Raw genomic sequence first — 20555 nt, forward strand, 5'->3', positions numbered from 1 at the left:
AGCCCTAGCACAGAGGGGCTCTGACACCAGTCAACTCCATGTGAAACTCAGAAAAAACAGATGTCAGTGGACCCAGTCCAGGTTTATACCAATGAAATTAAGATAAGAAAGTTTACAAAGTCCTTAGTCCAATTCTGAGTGAAAGCAGAGAGGTAGCTAAATATGTCTCTTTACAGAATGGCTTGTGCTACAGCTTCCCATACACTCATTTCCTCTGGTGGTTTTGCTCTGAATTTACACTTGTAGCCCACCAGTGAAATAAGCCTTAAAAGCTTTATCTACATAGAAGTAATGATGCTCTAAAGATCAGCACTCCTTTAGCATGCTCTACTGGACAGGCTGAGAACCTTAACTTCATTCATTATAGGAGAATACAAGGGTGATCCCTTGAAGGGTCTACTTTAAATAGATCTTTTGTGTACTACTGAGCTTTGCAGCATCTGACACCTCAAATTTACAACGTAAGTCAGTAGTGCAAACAAAGCACAAGATTTATTCATGTGGAGCATTCTCTGCTACACTGGAGGAATGGCACGCCACTGACAAAGAGCCGCTTCACCCCAGGAAGCCCCACAGAGCCGAAATGCGTTTAAAGCTCAGTTCTAGCTGTAGCACCTGACACCCCAGCAGGGGGTTGTAGAAGCAACCAAGTGAGAAGTTCCCAGGGGCCTGATTCAGGCACAGGGGCTGAATTCTCCATTTTTCTGTGGATCCTCTGGACTGCTCCTCCGGAGCAACAGCTCAGTCTGGTTATATGGGATTTTCAAGGTAACACAAAGCCAGGTTAGCAGTCCCTTTCCATGGCAGATAGGCTCTGGGATACAGTCAGAGTATCTTTATTGGGTTCACAGGCAATCAGGTGCCATGTGGAGCATATTTAAGATTCATACTGCAGTGCCCCAGAGAAATATTAGCAGTAGCTGAATGGACCAGCAGCGGTTTAGCTGCAGCAGCACAGGGCTGTGTGCAAGAGCTAATTTACATTCTGTGCTGTTTCCAGTGCTCATGCTGAATCAGGTATCCCATACTGCTCAGCAATTTCAGAACTGATATACGCTTAGGCCACAGTTGGTTAATACAGTAAACCTGGCCATAAGGCTTTTAGAACCAGATGAAATCATTATGGTCACAAGACGCGAAGTGCTAATTCAGTGTAAATTTGCTTTGCCAGCATGAAACCCTTCAAATATTGTTTGCAGAGTGTTTGAAAAACAAAAAGCAGCTTTTATTCAGGACAAAAAGTCATTTGCCCTCCCACTGCCAACCCAAAATCTGTATTGTGCACTTTGGCTAATTCAGCAGAAATGAGGTTGCCGGCCCATGCCTTATGTGGAAAAATTAGTACCACTGTGTGGTCTGACAGTACCTCAAACTGGTTTTAATCAGCAGGGAAGGGTGAGCCTGGAGCATCTCTCAGGCTTTGCTGATAGATGGTTAGGCCAATAGACAAAACCTGGCAAAGCTGTATAAATACAAACAAGTTACTGGTCAGTCAGTGACTTCATCTCTGCTCTTTTGAGTTTGAAACTGGAGAAATGCGTACTTGCACACTGCCAGCAATGGGTACTTGCAACCCAGAAAGCCAACTCTATCCTGGGCTGCATCAAAAGCAGCGTGGCCAGTATGTCTAGGGAGGGGATTCTTCCCCTCTGCTCTGCTCCTGTAAGACCCCACCTGGAGCCCTGCATTCAGCTCTGGGGCCCCCAGCACAAGGACATGGACCTATTAGAGCAGGTCCAGAAGAGGGCCACAAAGATGATCAGAGGGCTAGAGTGCCTCTCCTATGAAGACAGGCTGAGGGAGCTGGGGACGTTCAGCCCCAACAGAAGAAAAGGCTCTGAGCGGCCTTCCAATACTAAAGGGGCCCTACAGGAAAGCTGGGGAGGGACTCTTTGTCAGGGGGTGTAGTGACAGGACAAAGGGTAATGGCTTTAAAGTAAAAGAGGGTAAATTTAGATTAGACATTAGGAAGAAACTCTTTACTATGAGGGTGGTGAGACACTGGAACAGGTTGCCCAGAGATGTTGTGGATGCCACACCCCTGGAGGTGTTCAAGGCCAGGCTGGATGGGGCTTTGGGCAGCCTGGGCTGGTGGGAGGTGTCCCTGCAAATGGCAGGGTGTTGGAATTTGATGATCTTTAAGGTCCCTTCCAACCCAAACCAGTTTATAATTCTATGAAAGTGACTGATATGTTTTCTCAAAGCACAGACCTAAATTCAGCTTAGTATCTACAGTGATTTCTTTGGGCAGATTTTTGCACAAAAAGCTAGAAGCTGGTAGAAACCTACCTTTCCCCAGAAGTCTACTAAGGGCCTTGCTGAGAACGCAGGTCAGGAGACGGATGGCAGAAAGAACGCGAAGCTCAGTGGTTGAGCTGGGCTGCTGCATTCTGGCACTTGGATCGCTCAGCCCCTGCCTCTCTTAGCATTTGCCTTGAATAAATGGTTTCTCCTCAGCTGAGAAGGTGACAGCTGAGGACTGCTATTTCTGACAGTCAAGATCACACTCCTGAGAGAGGGATGTGTTCCTGCCAAGCCCAGAGAACTAATTCTTGCTTCTCTAAGGAGCTCTTCCAGAACCAGTATCTGCCACCTCACAGAACTGCCAAGTTTGGAATATTTGCCCTCAGCTTTTATTTTCTGCTCCATGTACTGTCTCCTTCCACTACCAGCAGCAGTGGTGACGCTGATCTTCCTTTTGTGTTTCCCCAGCTTCTCTTCTCAAGCGTTTGAAACATGCCAACATTGTACTGCTTCATGACATTTTCCAGACCAAGGAGACACTAACATTTGTCCTTGAGTACATGGTGAGTTCCTCTTTTTCTAGCTTCCTGTGAAGCTAGTACTGGGAAGTTCTGGGAAGAGACCAGTGGCTGCCTCACGAATTTGCTGCATTGTGTGACAGCTACAAAGCAACAAATTGCAATCCTTTAATGCAATGACTGTTTTTCCTTCTTAATCTCCTGCTTTCCAGCCACGTAACTTCATTCTTTTCTTTCTGTGTATGCAACAACTGTATGCAAAGATGATTCCACATCTTGTCTCCACTAGGGTCACAGAAACGATTTACCTCCACTTACACAGCAAAGACAGGGAATAATGATACTAGCTCACATCCCATCAGCATCAAATGTGGCACTGACTCCAAGTGGCTCACCAGGACCAAGCTGCAGGATTCTTTCATGGGCAGGATGCCAATAAACGAGCATGATCCTTGTTACTTTTGTTGGTTTTGCTAATAGCTATCAACCAAATTACGAGGAAAAGACAGGGGATATGTCTTCTTACTGCAGCTTTATGATTAATTCTGGCACAAGTATGAATTCTGTTAACTATCAGCTTCAGGCCATAAACTGCTATGGTGAGATAACTGGTCTGCCAGCTCCCTGACGTGAACCAGCACTTAGGCATATCCTTGTGTACTGCATCAGATCAGATCTTCACCAAGGTGATACATATCCTTGGAGTGGTTGTGTATTTTTTCCACTTACAGAAGAGGAGCTGTTGGTAAAAGTATGTTACACTTACAGCTCTGCCTCGATTTATCTGTTTTTATTTAGCACACGGATCTGACACAGTACATGGCCCAGCATCTTGGAGGACTTCATCCTTGGAATGTTATGGTGAGTTCCTTAAAAGATGAGTAGCCCTTAAAGCATAAGGAAGTATGTTATTTTCCACTATACATGATCACTGTAAATTGCTGCAGTGCTTAAAAGTGCATTTTAAAGCTCTTACTAATACCTATTTGTTCCATACTTGACAAACACTTTGGAGAGAAGTTGCCTTTGATAAAGAGGTAACAGACTACCTCTCAGTCTCTAAAGACTTTTTTCAGTTAGTCCCTCGTCCCTGAATTTGCAAGAGTACATTCAGCTTTTGTGGACAATTACATCTTGTGACAAGCAAATTTGTCTCTACAAAAATTTGTATCCTCTTATCATTAGAATACATTATTAATCTCCCTAATTAAAAGCTCTTAAATCTCAATCTCTCTTCATCTGAAACTATCTTCCTATTTACAGTCATTTAAATCTCTTTTGTTTCTGCCACAGCTTTTTGGGATAGGTTGACTAGAACTGAGCATGGCTGAAGATGTACCATTACTTTGTAGACAGATATTATAATAGTCTCTGACTCTCCTTTGTACACATCTTCACATTTAATTAACTTTTGGGATTTTTGCTGCACACTGACTTACAGTTTCAATGCAGATGTCCTCAGTGAATGCCTGGGTCCTTTTTCTGAGTAGCTTCAGTTAATTTATCTTACAGCTGTCAACAATAACTTTGTACCTTATCAAACTGCCTATTCATCTGACTTTGTCAGATCTCTCTGAAGTTTTTCACTGTCACTTCTTATCTTGGCTAATCTAAATACTTCTGTCATCTTCAAATGTTGCCACCTTGTTCACATCTTTTTGCAGATAGTTGTTAAGCAACACCAATTCTAATGAAGTTTCTTGGGGCCCCAGATTTTAAACATCCTTAAAGCTCAGATACATCCAAGATGCAGTGTTGTAGTTTTGGCACGTATCTCAAGGACTCTGCTACCAGGCGGGCTTGTAAAGCACACGGAGTACATGGCTGTAACATGTACTCACTCACATTTGTGTGAGTAAACACTAGCCAGCTGCACTGCTTTCCTGTCTCAAACCCTCACTGTCAGCAGCAATCAAACAGAAAAAATGATTTACCATTCCTTTGGGGGGTGTCATCTAGCTTGCTTCAGTTTTGCATGGCCAATGTTTGGTTTTTTTTCTCTGATTCCTATTGAATATGATGCAAGTATGCAGAATATTACAGGGACACTTTTCTGGTACAGAAATGACCTATGGGTGTCACTGTTTTTCCTCCTCTTCAAGTTAAGTTTCTGGTGAAAAATATCTTTTCTCTGGTAAAGTCTGTTTACTTCTGCTGTGTTTTGTTTTCTAACCACTACGCAATTTCATACTTTGTTTCTGCCCAACTTATTTACTGAAGGTTTATTTATGCTGTCATAATGGTAGGAGCTAGATATTTCTTTCTTGCTTTCTTTTTGCTTGTTTTTCTGCTTTCCCGATTGCTTCATTCATTCATCAGATCCTATCTGCTGTTTGTGTTAGGATCATAGAACCATAGAACGGTTTGGGTTGGAAGGGAACTTAAAGGTCATCTAATTCCAACCCCCCTGCCATGGGCAGGGAAATGTTCAAATCAGATCCTTGTGTTTTCTCCCAGCTTGAGGATAACAGCTCACATTTGTCAAATGAGTCAGTTCACTGGTCCAAGCTCACAGTGGGGAGAGGCAGTGCTGGTGTGAGCAGTGGCCCCAGAACTCCCTCTGCTGGTGTTAATCGGCTCAACTGGGCAAAACTTCCAGTTCCTTAAACCTTCATTCTACTTAGCTTTACATCTTTATCAACACTGAAGGCAGAGTATCTTCTGTTCTGAAAGTTGGGTCTGTGTTTCAGCAAGCAGTTTCCTCCTGCAGTCAACAATTCATTTCTAAAGAAAAGCTACATTTCCAAAATGTGCACTTAGGAAATGTGCTGTCCTCATGAACTGTCCTCATGGACAAATATTCCACCCCAAAAGCCTGAGGGCAGTCATATCCCACCACTGTTTTCTACTTCTCAGCCAACACTACCCATTTGGGGGATTTTTACTGTTTTCTCAATTGTTTTGTCTCTGCCTTGTTCTAGGACTCCTCCTGAAGTTCAGAATTAGTTTATCACAGCACTCACACAAAATCATTTCATTTTTTTGTTGGCTTTTTCTAGCTCTTCATGTTCCAGCTTTTGCGAAGCCTGGCATACATCCACCAACAACACATTCTTCACCATGATCTGAAACCCCAGAACTTGCTCATCAGCTGCCTCGGTGAGCTCAAATTAGCTGACTTTGGTGAGTCACAGTTTGGATACTGCTAATATATCTGCTCAGACTGAAGCTTTAGCATGCATATAGATTTGTATCCACAGCCAATTAAGGCACAGAAGCATAACCTCTTACTGAACTTCAAGAAAGTATTTCTGTGGTCAGTCCAGCCTTTCTTGCCTTTGCACTGATAGGTGCAGGAAGTAGCCTCATTTAAGTCACAGCAATTACTGCCATGTAGAACTGGTTCAAGAGAACTGAGAATCAATCCCTCTCTCTTAAGAAGATAATGTGACATGTTAAGTCCACACCAATGTGCTGAACAAAAAGGTTTTCTTGGCATCACTTTGGGATGGCTGCTTCAGTCACAAATGGTAAAGCCCTGCAAAACACAGTGTAGTGCTTGATGTGATGTGCCCCAGAGGTTTATTTGAGACGCTTTTTTCTTTATTGCTTGTAAGCTGCGTTGGGGTTGCCTGTGTTTAATGGACCAAGAGAAAAATAATGTTGTTTCCAATTATTATTGTCTTTTATGTGTTGTACAGGTGGAAAGACTGTACTGTCACAGCACTCAGTATTTTTTATTTTGGCAGGCCTTGCTCGTGCCAAGTCCATCCCCAGTCAGACATACTCCTCTAAAGTGGTGACAATCTGGTACCGTCCTCCTGAAGTTTTGCTTGGAGCTACAGATTACTATTCTGATCTAGATATCTGGTACTGACCAATGCCAAAGCATCTGGGGTCTCTTGGGAAAAATCATCTTTTTCTGAATTAAATGAAGTCAACCAAATTTGAGTAGATACAGTTGTAAGCGGAGGAATTAACACTTGTAAGCAGAAAATGTATGAGCAGTGGGGAGTTTGTACTGTGGGATTCACAGGTGGTTTGGGAATGATGTTGCTACATATCAGCTGTGGAGTGATATATATCTCATCTGATAATATTTATGAGGTGTGTACATCTCATTTGGTGACATTTATGAAGGACTTTCAGGTCTTGCAACATAACATGTTTCCTTAAAGCACTTATTGTTTTGGATATATGTGGTTGGCTGAGTCAGTAGTAGCTCTCTACAGCTATAGCTTTGTGAAGAAATGGTGGATGCAATCCCAACTACACCAATGATGACTTTGGCCTTAGTAACAAAAGATGGCATTAAAGGGATTCTGGATAGGTCTGGAGTTAGAAAGGTGTCTGAGATTTTAATTACTTCCATGATACTTTGTCTTTCTTCTCTAAGAACATCTCAGGTGCACTCTGCGTTTTATACAGGAGAAGGCCTGTTTTCAGTTAAGCCTTCTTGTCTTATGAGCTCTATCACAAAATCTTAAAATAGCTGGGAATTGTAGGATGCAAGCTTCACAACAGCAGAGCTGAAGGGAGGGGGGCCACTGAGAGCAGGTAAAAAGAAGGACAGGCTGAGGGTTTCACAGGGGTCTCACCACTACTTTTGGGCTGGTCTGGATGTGCAGCTGGGCCATAGGGTTCACCCGCTATCTGGCTCACTTCTTCACCAATCTGAGCCCACTCCTAGCAATACAGTCCTGACTTACTCATGGATAGCATGAAGTTTCATGAGGGCAGAGCAGAGCATCCATATTCCCAGCAATTTTACATCTGTAGATAGTACTACCATAGACCAGTTAATTCTCTGCCTGTGCCTTGCACACCAGAACTTTTATTAACTGCTATGCAGAGTCAAAGGCTGTGAAAGGGTGGGAATGCAGCAGGCTGAAGTATGTCTAAGAAGAGGGTTTGGTAAGTTTACAAACAGCAAAGCTCCAGGTCTTCCAGCAAGTATTTCCTGCCAGAGATCTGTGACTTAACGGACACTGTGATGGCCGAGGTCTGGAGGGCAGTTCAGGGAAACAGGGGATTTTAGTTTGTTCACTTCCCTAGGGCTGATGTTAATATAATTGCTTAGGAAGAAAACCTTGCTAAATTCTAATGGCTTCCAGCTGCTAAGCCAGTCTAAACAGTCCTGTCTTCTCCCTTGCACTAGTTGCCACCTCTCCCCTCCAGACAGTCTCTCAGGAACGTCTGCTGTGTTTGAGGAAGATGTCTGCCTAACAGATTGGAGAGTATGCATTAGGTAGATGCCGGTAGTAACCTGTATTTTTTCCCTTGAAAGTTGAGCCCTGTTCAAAGCCCCGGCTGCACACATAAAGCCCAGCATTTCTGCCCGTGCAAAACCAGCAACCCCACTACAGAACCCTGCCCTACTGTGCAGTGAATAGCAACAGAGGGCTGGTATACTAAGATCCCATCCAGCACTCTGACCAGCTCTAACAGCACAGTACTCTCAGTCCCACTGAACTACATTCACACTATAGGCACCTTTGTTATAACACCTCCTTATAATAACAACATTCGAAGTGTTTGCCCTAAAGAAAGATATCATGCTGAGAGAATAGAGTACTTCAGCGAGCTCTATTCAGTAACTTCCTCTAACAAGAGTCATTTATTATCTTGATGTACACTGCATTTAAGTTCAATTTTTGTCTATTAGGAAATAATGTGAATTCACACAGATGTTACTTGTCTGTTGGGAAGAAAGAAGGAAAAAAAACTATTTCTTTTGGATACTGCAATTTACATGAAGGCAGGTCAGAATGCCCTTGGTAATGGGATGAGGCAGTGGGTGTTAAAGCCTTGGTTTAAAGAAACCAATTATAACAAAATAAAACATTATGGCAATTCATGCATTGTGTGCTTGAGCATCAATACTGTCAGTGGGAGGCACATGGGAAGTGAATGAGGCCTTGAATAGATGAAGAAAGAGATACAGAAGGAGACTCACCAGCTCTTGGACTAACTAGAAAAGCTGCTTTAATCTCTCTGTATCTTTTTATTCCTTCTCTTTCTCCCTCACTATCTCTTCAAGTCTTTAGAAGATTCAATTAAGGGATTTCAGGGAGACTAACAATGTTTCAGGGAGATTACACTGCATATCAGGGAGATTTTTTTCTAAACACCAAAGGCTTTATGCATGTGCAGCGCTAGTTTTCAGAAGCTTCTAACATCACGAGTACCTGCAGTCATTGCTTCTTTTCAGACAAGCTTTCCTTGTGTAATATCTTCTATGAGAGTCACAGGAATCTCCCCAAGTAGAATCACTAGAATAAGAGTTCCTGTGCAGCCATTTAACACGGATCAGCCCGGACCACTACAGCCTTCTCCCCAGTCTAGTTTGCATTGCCCTGCTATGCCAAACTGGGAGACTTAGACCAGGGGCTCCAGCAGATAGAATTGTTCTGTAAGGAACAAGAGGAAAGATATACATCTGGCTAAATGTCAAACTGCTGTCTTCCAATGTCAGAGAAACTGTGGAGAGGGATCTCTGGGATGCCACAGAGATACCTTAGATCTTAATACTGATGAAGGTGTGTCTCTACTGTGCAATGTAGCACTGGAACCTGAGGAGTAAGTGCAGTGTCCAAACCTGCCCCAGGGATTGCAGGCAGACGTGACAGTGCTGTCTAAACCAGCTCTGTTTACGCTCACTGGAACTAAATATCCCTATAACCCGTTATACCTCTCCTGATACTTTAGCAGTCAGTGTCTTGCTTCACATGCATATCTGGCACATGCTGCAACATCATGTCTAGGCCCCTTCCTGAAAGACACTATGAGGGACTACAGATGGTACCACTGTCTGTTGTTTTTTTCATGCAGGATGGTACCAAATCTGCTAAATTTAGGAGGTAAAAGAAAGAAAAAAAAAACACTACTCCAAGAGGTACCACATCCCTGATCTTATTTGCACTGGTGTAACTCTACTGATCTCATCAGAACTTCTGTCTGACACCACTGCAAGACACAATAGCACTAGCACTGCACTTCTGTTTTCCTCTCTCACTGTTGGGAACCAATTAATGAAAATACACCAGTCTAAGAAGGATACAGCAAGTGTGAGGAGATACATGTGCCTACTGAACAGCCACAAAGCAGGCAGTGGAGGGCTCCTCTCTATTTCCTACTCATGGCAGAATTTGCTGTTTGCCCATCTAACTTGTCTGCACAGAACAATGCACGCCTTCCCCTGCCCCAGCTTTTCCTAAGGCAGCTGTATGGGACTGACACACTTTGAAAAGCCTTACATCAGAGGAGTAAGGAGGAAAAGGGGAAAACAAAACAATAGTTCTGACCTAGGTCTAAATCTTTAGAAATATTTAAAAGTAAAGGGTTTTTTTGAAACATTTTATTACGAGAAGGATCTTTATAATGCTGCTAGGGCAGTACCTGTAAATCCCGTATCTCAGAAGGAAAGTTGAGGCCTCTGCATAAAGGGTAATATGATGACTAGCATCAAGGAGGCATTGTTTTCAAAGTCCTACTTTAACAGATAAAAAAACTACCTGGGAAAATAAGGTGGGTTCGCATATGTCAGTTGTTCCAGCTACTTCTGGCCTTTTTGTAAGAAAAAAAAGCGTATTTCAGCCTGGACGCACGCAAAGATATAAACAGTTATAATTGCCACTGACAAATCAATTCAGTATCAGGCAAGCATTAAAGGCAGCTGGTTAGCTGAGTCTCACTACAGGAAACAAAAAGTCCTTCCTTTCCAGCAGTTGTGGTTGCTCTGATAGTTTTGTCTTTATTAGAGACACTGAGGTTTAAAGGCATCCAGAGATAATTGGAATAAACCAGGAATATAAAAGAGAGCTCTATCAGAAGGCGAACTGGTAACAAACCAAAAGTTGTTCCTCTTCTCAAACCAACAGCTTACCCATTAGCAAAAAGACTGTTTCATTAGATTTGAATTGCTGAGCTATTTGCTCTTGGGTAATTATTAGCAAATTCTAGCTAAAATCTAGAAAAAATAGAAAAAATATCCAGGGAAAAAAAAAAAAAAAAACTTCAATATTTCAATTTATTGCTCTGTCTGGATTTTATGCCTTCTCAGCAATAATGGAAGCCACAGCAGATCTGGTTTTCTGCCAGCCATGAATTCTGTTGGCTTAGACCTTTGGTTAAGAGCATTTTAGGTCATGAAGACCACATTTACAGAGTACTCACCATTAGAAGCTCTTTTCCTTAGTACTGTGTAAACCTCTAGTCCCCAGGTCCTCAGGGTCTTAAATTCAATTTACAAAACAGCACAGACAGCACTGTTCATCAGTAGAAACCTCTGCAAAAGATCTAGTGGTATCTCTCTCATCTGGGTGCTATAGTGAGTCCATACAAAGTTTCTGCTGTTGCCAGTCTAATGGTCATTTCTAGTCATGATATCAGAACCCAAACTGTGTGTAAAAATCATGATCATTTGCTCCAAGAACATGTGGAGTTGATTCTCTTCTCAGTACAAATCAAGAGTACCTAAATTGCATTGACCATATGCGGTTAAACTTGTGCAATGCGATCGGTGGATTGCAGCAGCCCCTGTGGTTGCAAAATAAGGGCGAGCCATTTGGACACACAACAGCTGTGAAAACAGAGGGTTGGTATGACACTGGTCTCAGTAGAGTCAATCTGTGGGCTCACAAAGAACATCTAGTGATGTGGTAGTACTATGAAACGCAAAAATCTGTGTCGTAAAAGCTGTGGGTTAAGTTTCATGATAAGCCTGGACCATGTGAGAGCACATTTAACAAATAAGGAGCTAAGCTCACAAGACCCAAAGTAAGGGTACAGGACGTTAAGGATAACTGCAGCAGAGATGTTTGTGAAAACAGCGTTAGATATGGATCTGCAAACAGGCCTGGCATCACCTGATGTATGAGGATGACCAAAATTAATTCCGCACATGAGTTGCATGTCAGACTTTCAACTGACCACAGCCAGGTGTGAAAAGCATCTACAGCATTGCAAAAACAAGATGTAAGGAGTAACAGATGACCAGAAAAGATTACTAGTTGTGGCTCAGCAAGTGAGAATACTTTTGGAGACTGTTAGACAAAGCTGGGTTTTCAACATTTAAACTTAAAGGATTCATATCTGGTATCACAGAAGAAGATTGAGACTTAAATTTAAATAGTTGGGATGGGGCTTAATGAAAAGGCAGGAAAGCTAGAAAATGTTTGGAAGAAAAAAATAAAAAAGTATATGAGCAGAGTTTTACACCATACAATAAGAGATGGAAATAGTTGCAAATAGGTATGTCTACCCTGTCCACAACTATCTCATCATTATTTCCAGCAGGACTAATCCACCTTAGTAAAATTAAGCATTTTTTGCATGTCTTTTTTGTTGTTGTTGTTGTTGTTCTGGCACAAATGCAGATCAGGAGATGGCATAAAAATGGGATTACTTTGACTAGCTTTTGCCACTGAATTCTTTATGCTATGAATTCTTGCCTTCTATTTTCCAGTGAAGAGCTGATTGCTTCTGAAGGGAAATCATTCTAGCGGTTAGTGCCTCTGTGCTCTTTCTAAGTCTATTCTTCAAGCCCATATAATGTCTTGTAGTTTCCTATTCATTTTTCCTATTGTTATCACTCCAATTTTGCATATTTTTCTCACAGAAAACAGCCTACTATTCCACAGGCTTCTGCCCTGACTATCTGGTTTTAGGTGGGTTTGTAACAGGATAGGCTGAAAGAGACCTGAAACAAACTGCTGCTGGAAAAAAGACACCACTTAGCGGGTTTCTCTTCCAAGGATACCACCTGTCTTGTTTGCTGGTGAAGGGTGTTGTTCTTTTTAGTGGGCAGTGCTGATGAGAAAAAGCAGATGGGACCAGAACTCATATGGAACTTTGACTGCTCTCTGCTATTCTAAAATATTTATCCTGGAGGGATGTGAATGTGATGAATCTCCAGTCTGCTCCCATCCTATTTTACTTGCTGGGTTTTTAGGTCAAGTGTTTCAGTGTGTAGGACTTGGATGAACTGGCCTTCGATGGAACCTCTATTTATTTACATGTATTCAGACACTCCACATCCTGCCTTGCTTCCTACACACACACACACTAGATGAAAAGATTGTGGGCTATACCTACACATCAGGCTCATACTTTTCAAACATGAGCTGCCAAACATATAGGATTTACAACTTAGATCAGGATTTATGAATTTACAGATCAGGATTTCTATACTTCCATTCCAACAATTGTTACCTCTCCCCTGCCCACCCCAGATTCATATTGTATATATGATGTATGTGCATGAGTTAATACCTTGGGTTTCTTGCAGGAGTGCAGGCTGTATTTTTGTTGAAATGATCCAGGGTCAGCCAGTATTTGCAGGAACTTCTGGTAACTCCTGAACAGCTGGAGAAGATCTGGGAGGTGAGTACAATATATCCTGAAATGGGAGAGAAAAGAATCTATTGCTCCAGCTCCCTACTTAATTTTGAAGTCCTGAGCATAGGTCCTGTGAGTAGCGGAATAATTTGGTCCAATCTGCCAAGTTCATAGCAGACTTTGTAACCCATTTTATATTTGGCAACTTTCTTACAGACACAGGAGTAAATCAAATGACTTTCCTTTGATGTTTGTCATCTCATCAAAAATTTAAAGCCAATTAAAGTGACATCAAATTGAAGCAGGCATAAAAGGTGTGCAGGTACTGCAAATTCTGTTCCTTCTTGTTAAATCTTTTACTTATTGTAGGATACAGCACACCATAATCTCACAAAGGAGCTCTAATACTGCTCACAAACTGTCTTGAAAATGGCAGGGTCCTGAGGTTTTTTGCAGGTCTTTTGTTATATTAACTTGGAACATTTTGTCTCATACAGTTTATGGTGCAGCCTTAGAGAATGCTTTGGCATAATGGGAAGTGTGATAAATTACTTTATAAAGGCAGCAGTGAAAAAGAGCAGAGATATTCAGGATCCTCTTAAGCTTTTTTTTCTGCTGGGGAAACAGAAACATAGAGCTACGCACTCCGTGCTGCTTGGTAAAATTGAGGCAGTTACCGGCACTGGTGGATCCTGTATGTTCATGACTGCTCACCGCTGACTCTGTTACTGATTCTTCAGAAAGGTCAACCCAGAGGTTCCCACTGGATGTTGCTGCAGGTATCTGCCCTTTCACATCTCCCAGGGATTTACTCTTCTGCATAAGCTGTTTCCCAAAGATGGGTTTTCAAAGGACAAAGTACAGAAAACTGGAACCTGGGAAGTGGTGAGAGGACTTTACAGCCTCAAGTCTGTGCAAATCAAGTTTTTCCTTCTTAATCCCTTTACTCAGAAACACTCCTGCCAGGTTGGGTTTTCCTCTCCGCTTTTACCTAGAATGTGTTAAAAATACAGATAAGCAAGCCCAGTTATTAGACTCAAGTTCAGCCCTTTTATATAAATGCTGAATTACTCTTTCATAGAAAGTGGGGGAAAAAAAAGAATTATTGAGAAAAAAAACATCCATACTTGGCCAATTAACACAGTTCAAAACCGGGGCAGGGCCCAGCTTTGCAGAGTGTGAATGAAGGCTATCCTTCCACATATGACTGAAATCTCTAGATACATTTCCTGTGGTTTTCCTGTTATAGGGTTATAGCCCTATCGTTATTTCTCTGGCATTATAACTGATACCATGATTAATAGGATTTGTGCTATAGAAGGTTAAAACTTATTTAAAAATCATGAGGAAGCTTTAAGAGCCATGAAATAATTAGTGCCTTTCACAGAAGGTTTTATGTTATTATACAGCCTGGAATGAGGCTCTGTGTTAGGCCAAAATTTCAAAGCTCCTTAGAGGCTTTCAATGTCTAGCTTGAGATATTTTGCCGAGCGTGAGGTTCAGAATGGGGATTCCTACTGTTTTCTGATAGTCAGCTCCTTTCATGTACTAATAATAGAGGCACCATGCACTGATTTAGAGACCATTTGCAATTATGTGCATGACTTTATGTCATCCGGCGTGCTTATCCCCATGCAGGACTGTTGGTTCAAACACCATATAGACATCTAGCTGGAAAATCCCCCTGCTGTGAAGTATGTTCATCCTGCTGAATTATCAAGACTGTCTAACTGTGATTTCACCAACATTTCTCCTAGAAGCAACCACCACCTTAAGTGGTCTCCATCCTCCCCTCTGTCCCTGACTGCTCATTCCTGCCCGTGTTATCCGTCACTTAGAGGAGTTTCTATCACAGCTCACAGCCTGGGTTGCCAAAAAATATTGGCTGGTGCCAGTGCAAGTGGGCAGAGTAAGTCCCCAGTGCAGTGCTGGCACAGGAAGACACTTCCAGTGGTGAAAGGGATTGCACAATGTGACCCCTGGCTGATGAACACGTGTGAGTGACACCTGGCAGTGAAGCTGCACACACCTCCAATGATGTTCTCAGCAGCAACAACATTACATCTCAACAGGACCCTTTCTGTTGTAACATCAAGTGCTAAAATATCGATGTCATTTATGTGCAGAGATAGATCTAGTACCAGCTAGGGTAGTGGGAATCTGTGCTGGTTCACAGGAAAGGCCACCGTCTCCCTGTTGAGACCAATTCCTCCACCTCCACACCGATGCAGCGTACTGGCAGACAGGCCATCGCTCATCTCACTCTCCTTCTTGTTTTGCACAGGTATTGGGGGTCCCAACTGAGGACACCTGGCCAGGACTTTCCAAGCTCCCCAGCTACAAGCCTGGTAGGATTTACCTCACAAGAACACCAGCTTTTTCTCTGAGCCACTAACCACTTAATAATTTAGGGATCACTAATTCTTATTATGAAAAAGCAGTGTTTCAGAGCTACTAAATCCCTTAAACTACTTAACAATAGTGTTGCTTTAGGACCAATGGCCTAAGATACAAGCAAAAGTACACGTGTGGCAAAGCTGCCTCACTGAGATACGTTAGGCTGATGGAAGATTTCATTGTCCCAAGTGCTAACAATGTAGTTAGTCTCCACTCCTCAGTGCGAAGGACCAACGTCTCCTGTTCTACACTAGAAAAGCTGTCAGGTACCAGGGGACATAGTTTATCTGAACTCTCCTTATTTTATGGAGATTGGTTTGGGGGCCTTTAAGCCTCAGTTTTAAAGGTCGCTGTCCCCGATTTTGATGTGGGCAAGGTGAGAAATCTGTGTGATTTATAAAGCTGGCTTCTTTTATTTCCACATGGGCTGGTAGAGAAGTCTGTGTCCTGGACTTCAAAGGACCAGTTGTCTCTTATTTTGATGTGGGCAGGTTGAGAAGTATGCTTTGAAAAGCTAGCTCAGTCACTCTCCCTCTCCCTCTCTCTCTTTCCCTTCTTCTCTTTCTCTCTCTTTTTGTTTAATGTTTTCTCTTGGGAAAATATATTCAAGTGTCAGTGAGAGGGAAATGATGAGCACCGATTCTCAGCCTCTCAGCAGGATCATTCTCTAAGAGAAATATAAAAGTGAAATATTAAAAACCCTAGAATGTGAAATCCACCCATCTGCAGTCTAGCCATTCTCTCTTGCTTGTACCCTAACAGAGTGGTGGGGGGAGTCTGTCTCTCTGGAAAGGAAAAAAGAGAACGGGGGGAGAGGAGGAGGGAGAAGACGTGCTTTGAGCAAGAGGTTTACAGGTTTAGTAGAGCATAGTAACATCTTTTCAAAGAAGTGGGTGTTGCTCTGTGACCCAGTCCAAGATGCCCCTCCTTTGATTCTGGTGCATGAACACTAAACAGCCCCCATTTTCACATGGTAGCCGCGATTGGCTGAACAATAACCTGGTCTCACAGTCGAAAGGGCTGGAATCCTTCACACAATTAGCTGAGACACATTAATCAAACCAGCGTGAAATGGGAATGTGTCGCTGTCCTCAGCAAGTTTAATTTAGACAGGGAGCAAGCACAGAGCAGACAGCTGGAGGAAGCACTTTCTTCTCTAACTTGTTGAAGGCTTGGTTGAGTACTCTACAAGTTGTGAAAGGTAGTCTGGGACGAAAGAAATGCTTATGTGTGGGACAAATTGGTCACAAAGAAGCTTTTGACGTCAGTCATCTGTGCATACAAGGCCAAAAACTCTAGTGAAGCCAATTAGGTATCCTGATACTATATACAGGTACAATTGAAAAATGCAAGCATTAAACCGTAAACTAATGGAGAAACTAGTACAGACAACACAGAATAGCTGAATGTCCCGAACTGCCCGGAGCTTTGCACTGTTTTGTCTGAGTAGCAGTGCTATCTGCTACTGGGGAGGGTGCCAGTGGCAGGGCTGGGAGGAGAAGACAGGCACCTAGGCAGCATGGAAATAGATCCCGAGAAGACACATAAAGTCATTATTAGCAGTTTTCAAATCATAATTGTTATCAGAGTGGATGGAAAGATTCCCTAATGGACTGCAGTGGGGCAGAACTGACCTGTGCTGTGATCCTGTGATGCTGGTGCCTTTTGTGGCTGGCTCAGAGAGAAATGCAGGAGTTAGAGGACACCCTCCTGGGAAAGCATCCCTCCGTGCTACCAATAACATGGAAGATGGATACTGAGCCAGTGTTTGGGGCAATACCTGTGCCAGCTGGAGAGCCAGCATCCCTTTCCCCTCCTCAGAGCCTACCGAAGGGGCTCCGAGCTGCTCCAGTCATGCAGTGGAACCAAGCACTTGGCTCAAACCTGGGATATAAAAACCATTCTGGCTAGGATAAGGCTATTCCCATACAGTTAGACTGTTTGCCCTAGTCAAGAACTCAATCAAGTTAGTTTTTGATAGGGCTGCCAGTAAGAAGGCAAATGAGTCTCTTTGTTTAAAGCTATTTGCCATTCACATGCTCAGAGTGCTTCCCCTGCTTCCCTGAAGCACAGGTGCCCACTGTCCCCCCAGGACACGCTCACCAGGTGAAACTCCGGAGCCTGCCTGAGAAAGCCTTCACTCTTGAGGTTCTTTCCGGCCCAGTTGTGCAAATCTGAGTGCCTGGGACAGTTCAGATAAGCAAACAAACTTTGGAGGCTTCCCCAAATCTGATGGCTTGAATGCTTTTAGCTAGTCCTACTGATGTTCACAGCGAGCACAGGCAGCAAACAAACAAACAGGTTCCTGCCTGAGGCAAAGCACGAACACGCGCAAAACAAAGCTCTGAGGTGTGATCCTATTCTCATTGAAGTTGATGGCAAAACTCCCACTGGATTCAGCAGTGTAGGCTCAGCCCCAGACTGAGGTTGTTACTGGAAGGGTTCCTGGGCCAGGTGGGTTAGTAGGAATCATTCAAATGAAAACTGGAAACCTTTAGATGTTTTCCTGTCACTACTGTGGGCTGAAGCACATCCTGCTGCAAACCCTGCAGAGGAGGAGATACAGCGTGGGATCTGTGAGCCAGGCACAGCTGTAGGAAGGGCAGCTCCCCTGCCCCCTCTATGGGCAACTGGCAAGGGAAGAACTGTGCAAGGCAACACTTGTCCACCCTACGCCCCTGTGCCTTCTTGCACAAAGAAGTTCAGAAATGGGCCTCATGCCCATTGCCTACAGTTTGCCAAAATCTCAGCCCGTGCCTGAACCCAGGTCAACAGGGAAGATGGGTGAGCAACTCTTCCTTGGCCAACCCTGCAGCCTGTGATCTCCCACTCGCTCTCCAAGAGGGAGATTTGGGGTAGTGAGTTATACACAGCCATGGAGCCTGAAAGCACAGCGTTCCCCCCACCTTGGCTTCAGGACTGGCTCCTGCAGAAGGCAAAGGGCTGGGAGAGCTCCTGCCCCACGTCTCGGTGCACTCGCTGGCCCTCTCCCCAGCTCCCCACGCTTAGGAGCCCTGCCCGTAGCGACAAGGCTTTGCCCTGTGTTTGTTCATTTGTTCTGATCCCCTCATTTTGCTTCCCCTGAAAGAGGCAGTTGTAGCTCTGTTAACACTATTTTTGAAAGCTCTCATGCTGTGTGAGCTCAAATCCTTGCATTAAGCTACTGCTGTGTTCATTTCACTGCGCTGAAAAGCAGGGAGTTTAAATCCCCTCTAAACACCACTGGTGACACCAGAAGGCCACTGTTTTGATCCAGCCCCATTAATGGTTACAAGTTTGAATCTAGACAGCAGGGGTCAAGGGCAGGAAAGGATTAGGAATCACAGCCCATGACATTAAGCTAGTGCTTCTGCCAAACTGGGAATACTGGAGCACCCAATGCATCGTTTAATGTCTCCTTTTCCCGACATTTGGATTGCAAAGAGGAGGGAACAGTGCTTATTTGTTTGTAACACGATGAGCTTGCTATGAGTGAGCTATAACTTGCTGTGAGTGAGCCTTGATTTATCGCACAGGCTGACTAATGAAGTTTCCTGTGCCAGGTAGTATCATTTCACTTCACCGGCACAAGTTTTTTACTGCACTTCTTCAGATGCAGAAACCGTTTTTAAATTAAGCCTCGTTTCTCAAATGTCTGCAGGCTTTGCTATCATTTTTCAAATGTCGGTAGGCTTTGCTGTGCTGAATGAGATTAGAAGCTTTCCGAGGTCAACTTTTCCTGAGCACATTTTAGTATCTGTTGCTTTTCCAAACTGCCACCAGCAGATGGAGGCAACAAGCAGCAGGCACTGAAACACAAACTTCAAATAACATTTTTGAGAATGCAGATGAAGTCTGAACTCTGAATCTTTTTTTTTGTTTGTTTTTAATCTCAGTTTTTATGCTGATGCTTCGTTTATTAAATGGGATGGTTGGAAACTGAATTCTAAAACGATGAAATTTTTATTGTCATAATAAACTGTATATGGCTTTGATCCCAAAGGGAAAAGCAGCACTGTAACTAATGCACAGTATATGCTGGCCAGGCTGCAGGGAAACTCCCTATGTGCCTGGCACTGGGCACAGGGCTGCAGTTTACAGTCTGCCACACAGGCAGAGCTCTGATTCTGTCCTGCAGCCACAGAGATTTCACTAATGAGAGAAATTTTCTCTGTGAGCCTGCAACCTCAGCACCTTCATCCAGCAGCACAAGGCATCCTCTTTCTCTCTCTTCATCAATTAGGAAAGTTTAACTTTTGTCTCCTGGCTTGCTTGCCTCATTATCAGTTCATTAGCCACTTCCACCTGGGTTTGCATATAGGAAGGTATTTCCTCATTAGCACACACTGCATTGCATACTGATAGAAAATAACAAACCCAAGCACCACCTTTCTGATCTACTCATACTGTTAAAAAAACAATCAGCCCTACACAATCCTATCATTTTATGTGTGTACATCATCACTGTAAAATGATTAAATCAGTAGTTCATCCACTTTTTTGTCTGATCTCTCTCACCTTTAAGGAGTAGCTGTTTGCATTGTTTTACGGTTTTAGATTGGTCTTAATCTTTACAGTAGGGAAGATATTTACTGCCCTGTTCCTACCCAGCTCAACAGAATGGGGCCTCAGAATCCTCTACAGGTTTGTCTATATGGAGTCAGTCAAGAGATTAATCTGAACTGATTTAAAGTGGATTAGTTAACTGCATTAAATCCTTGAGTAGAAACACAATGTTTTCTTACCCATATCTTCCATTTATAATCAAAGCTTTGTATACTCGAAGTGGCAAGTTTGTCGGTCCTCACTCAAGCAGAATTCTGTACTGAGATATTTGTTTGGACAGGGAAAGCAGTAGTTGGCTCACTGACTCTTACACTACCCCTTGTAGACAATCTCTGTGTTATATAAATGTTAAATCAAAGTAAAGAATCTTGGTCAAGATACAGCAAAGATTATAATTCAGGCATTTTCCCAATTCCCAGTAAGCAAGCAGATATTTCTACCTGTAATGTAAAGAAAATCTTGTTTCCTCTTTGGAATGTTAATCCTGGAAATTTACTTAATAAAAACAAAATGATGTTTCAGTTACATATCACTGCAACCCTTTGCCCTGCCATTAGCAACTAAACTTGCGTT

General features: G+C 43.0%; 2 protein-coding genes across 2 annotated transcripts in view; one reads left to right on the forward strand and one right to left on the reverse strand.

Annotated features, from left to right (window-relative positions):
* The window catches only part of ALS2 (alsin Rho guanine nucleotide exchange factor ALS2), a 58706-nt gene extending 44795 nt beyond the window's left edge, over positions 1 to 13911 (reverse strand). Inside the window, exons 1-2 of the mRNA XM_040561446.1 lie at positions 13718 to 13911; positions 12975 to 13101 (exon numbers count right to left, since the gene is read on the reverse strand). The gene's annotated coding sequence lies outside the window, so the exon portion shown is untranslated. The remainder of the gene's footprint in view (positions 1 to 12974; positions 13102 to 13717) is intronic.
* The window catches only part of CDK15 (cyclin dependent kinase 15), a 35303-nt gene that overhangs the window by 4282 nt on the left and 10466 nt on the right, over positions 1 to 20555 (forward strand). The window contains 7 exon segments of the mRNA XM_040561451.1: positions 2713 to 2807; positions 3561 to 3623; positions 5762 to 5885; positions 6452 to 6572; positions 12991 to 13054; positions 13056 to 13085; positions 15325 to 15388. Coding sequence (XP_040417385.1) covers positions 2713 to 2807; positions 3561 to 3623; positions 5762 to 5885; positions 6452 to 6572; positions 12991 to 13054; positions 13056 to 13085; positions 15325 to 15388 — 561 coding nt within the window.

The sequence above is a fragment of the Cygnus olor genome, chromosome 6, assembly GCF_009769625.2.
Source record: "Cygnus olor isolate bCygOlo1 chromosome 6, bCygOlo1.pri.v2, whole genome shotgun sequence".
Lineage (NCBI taxonomy): Eukaryota > Metazoa > Chordata > Aves > Anseriformes > Anatidae > Cygnus > Cygnus olor.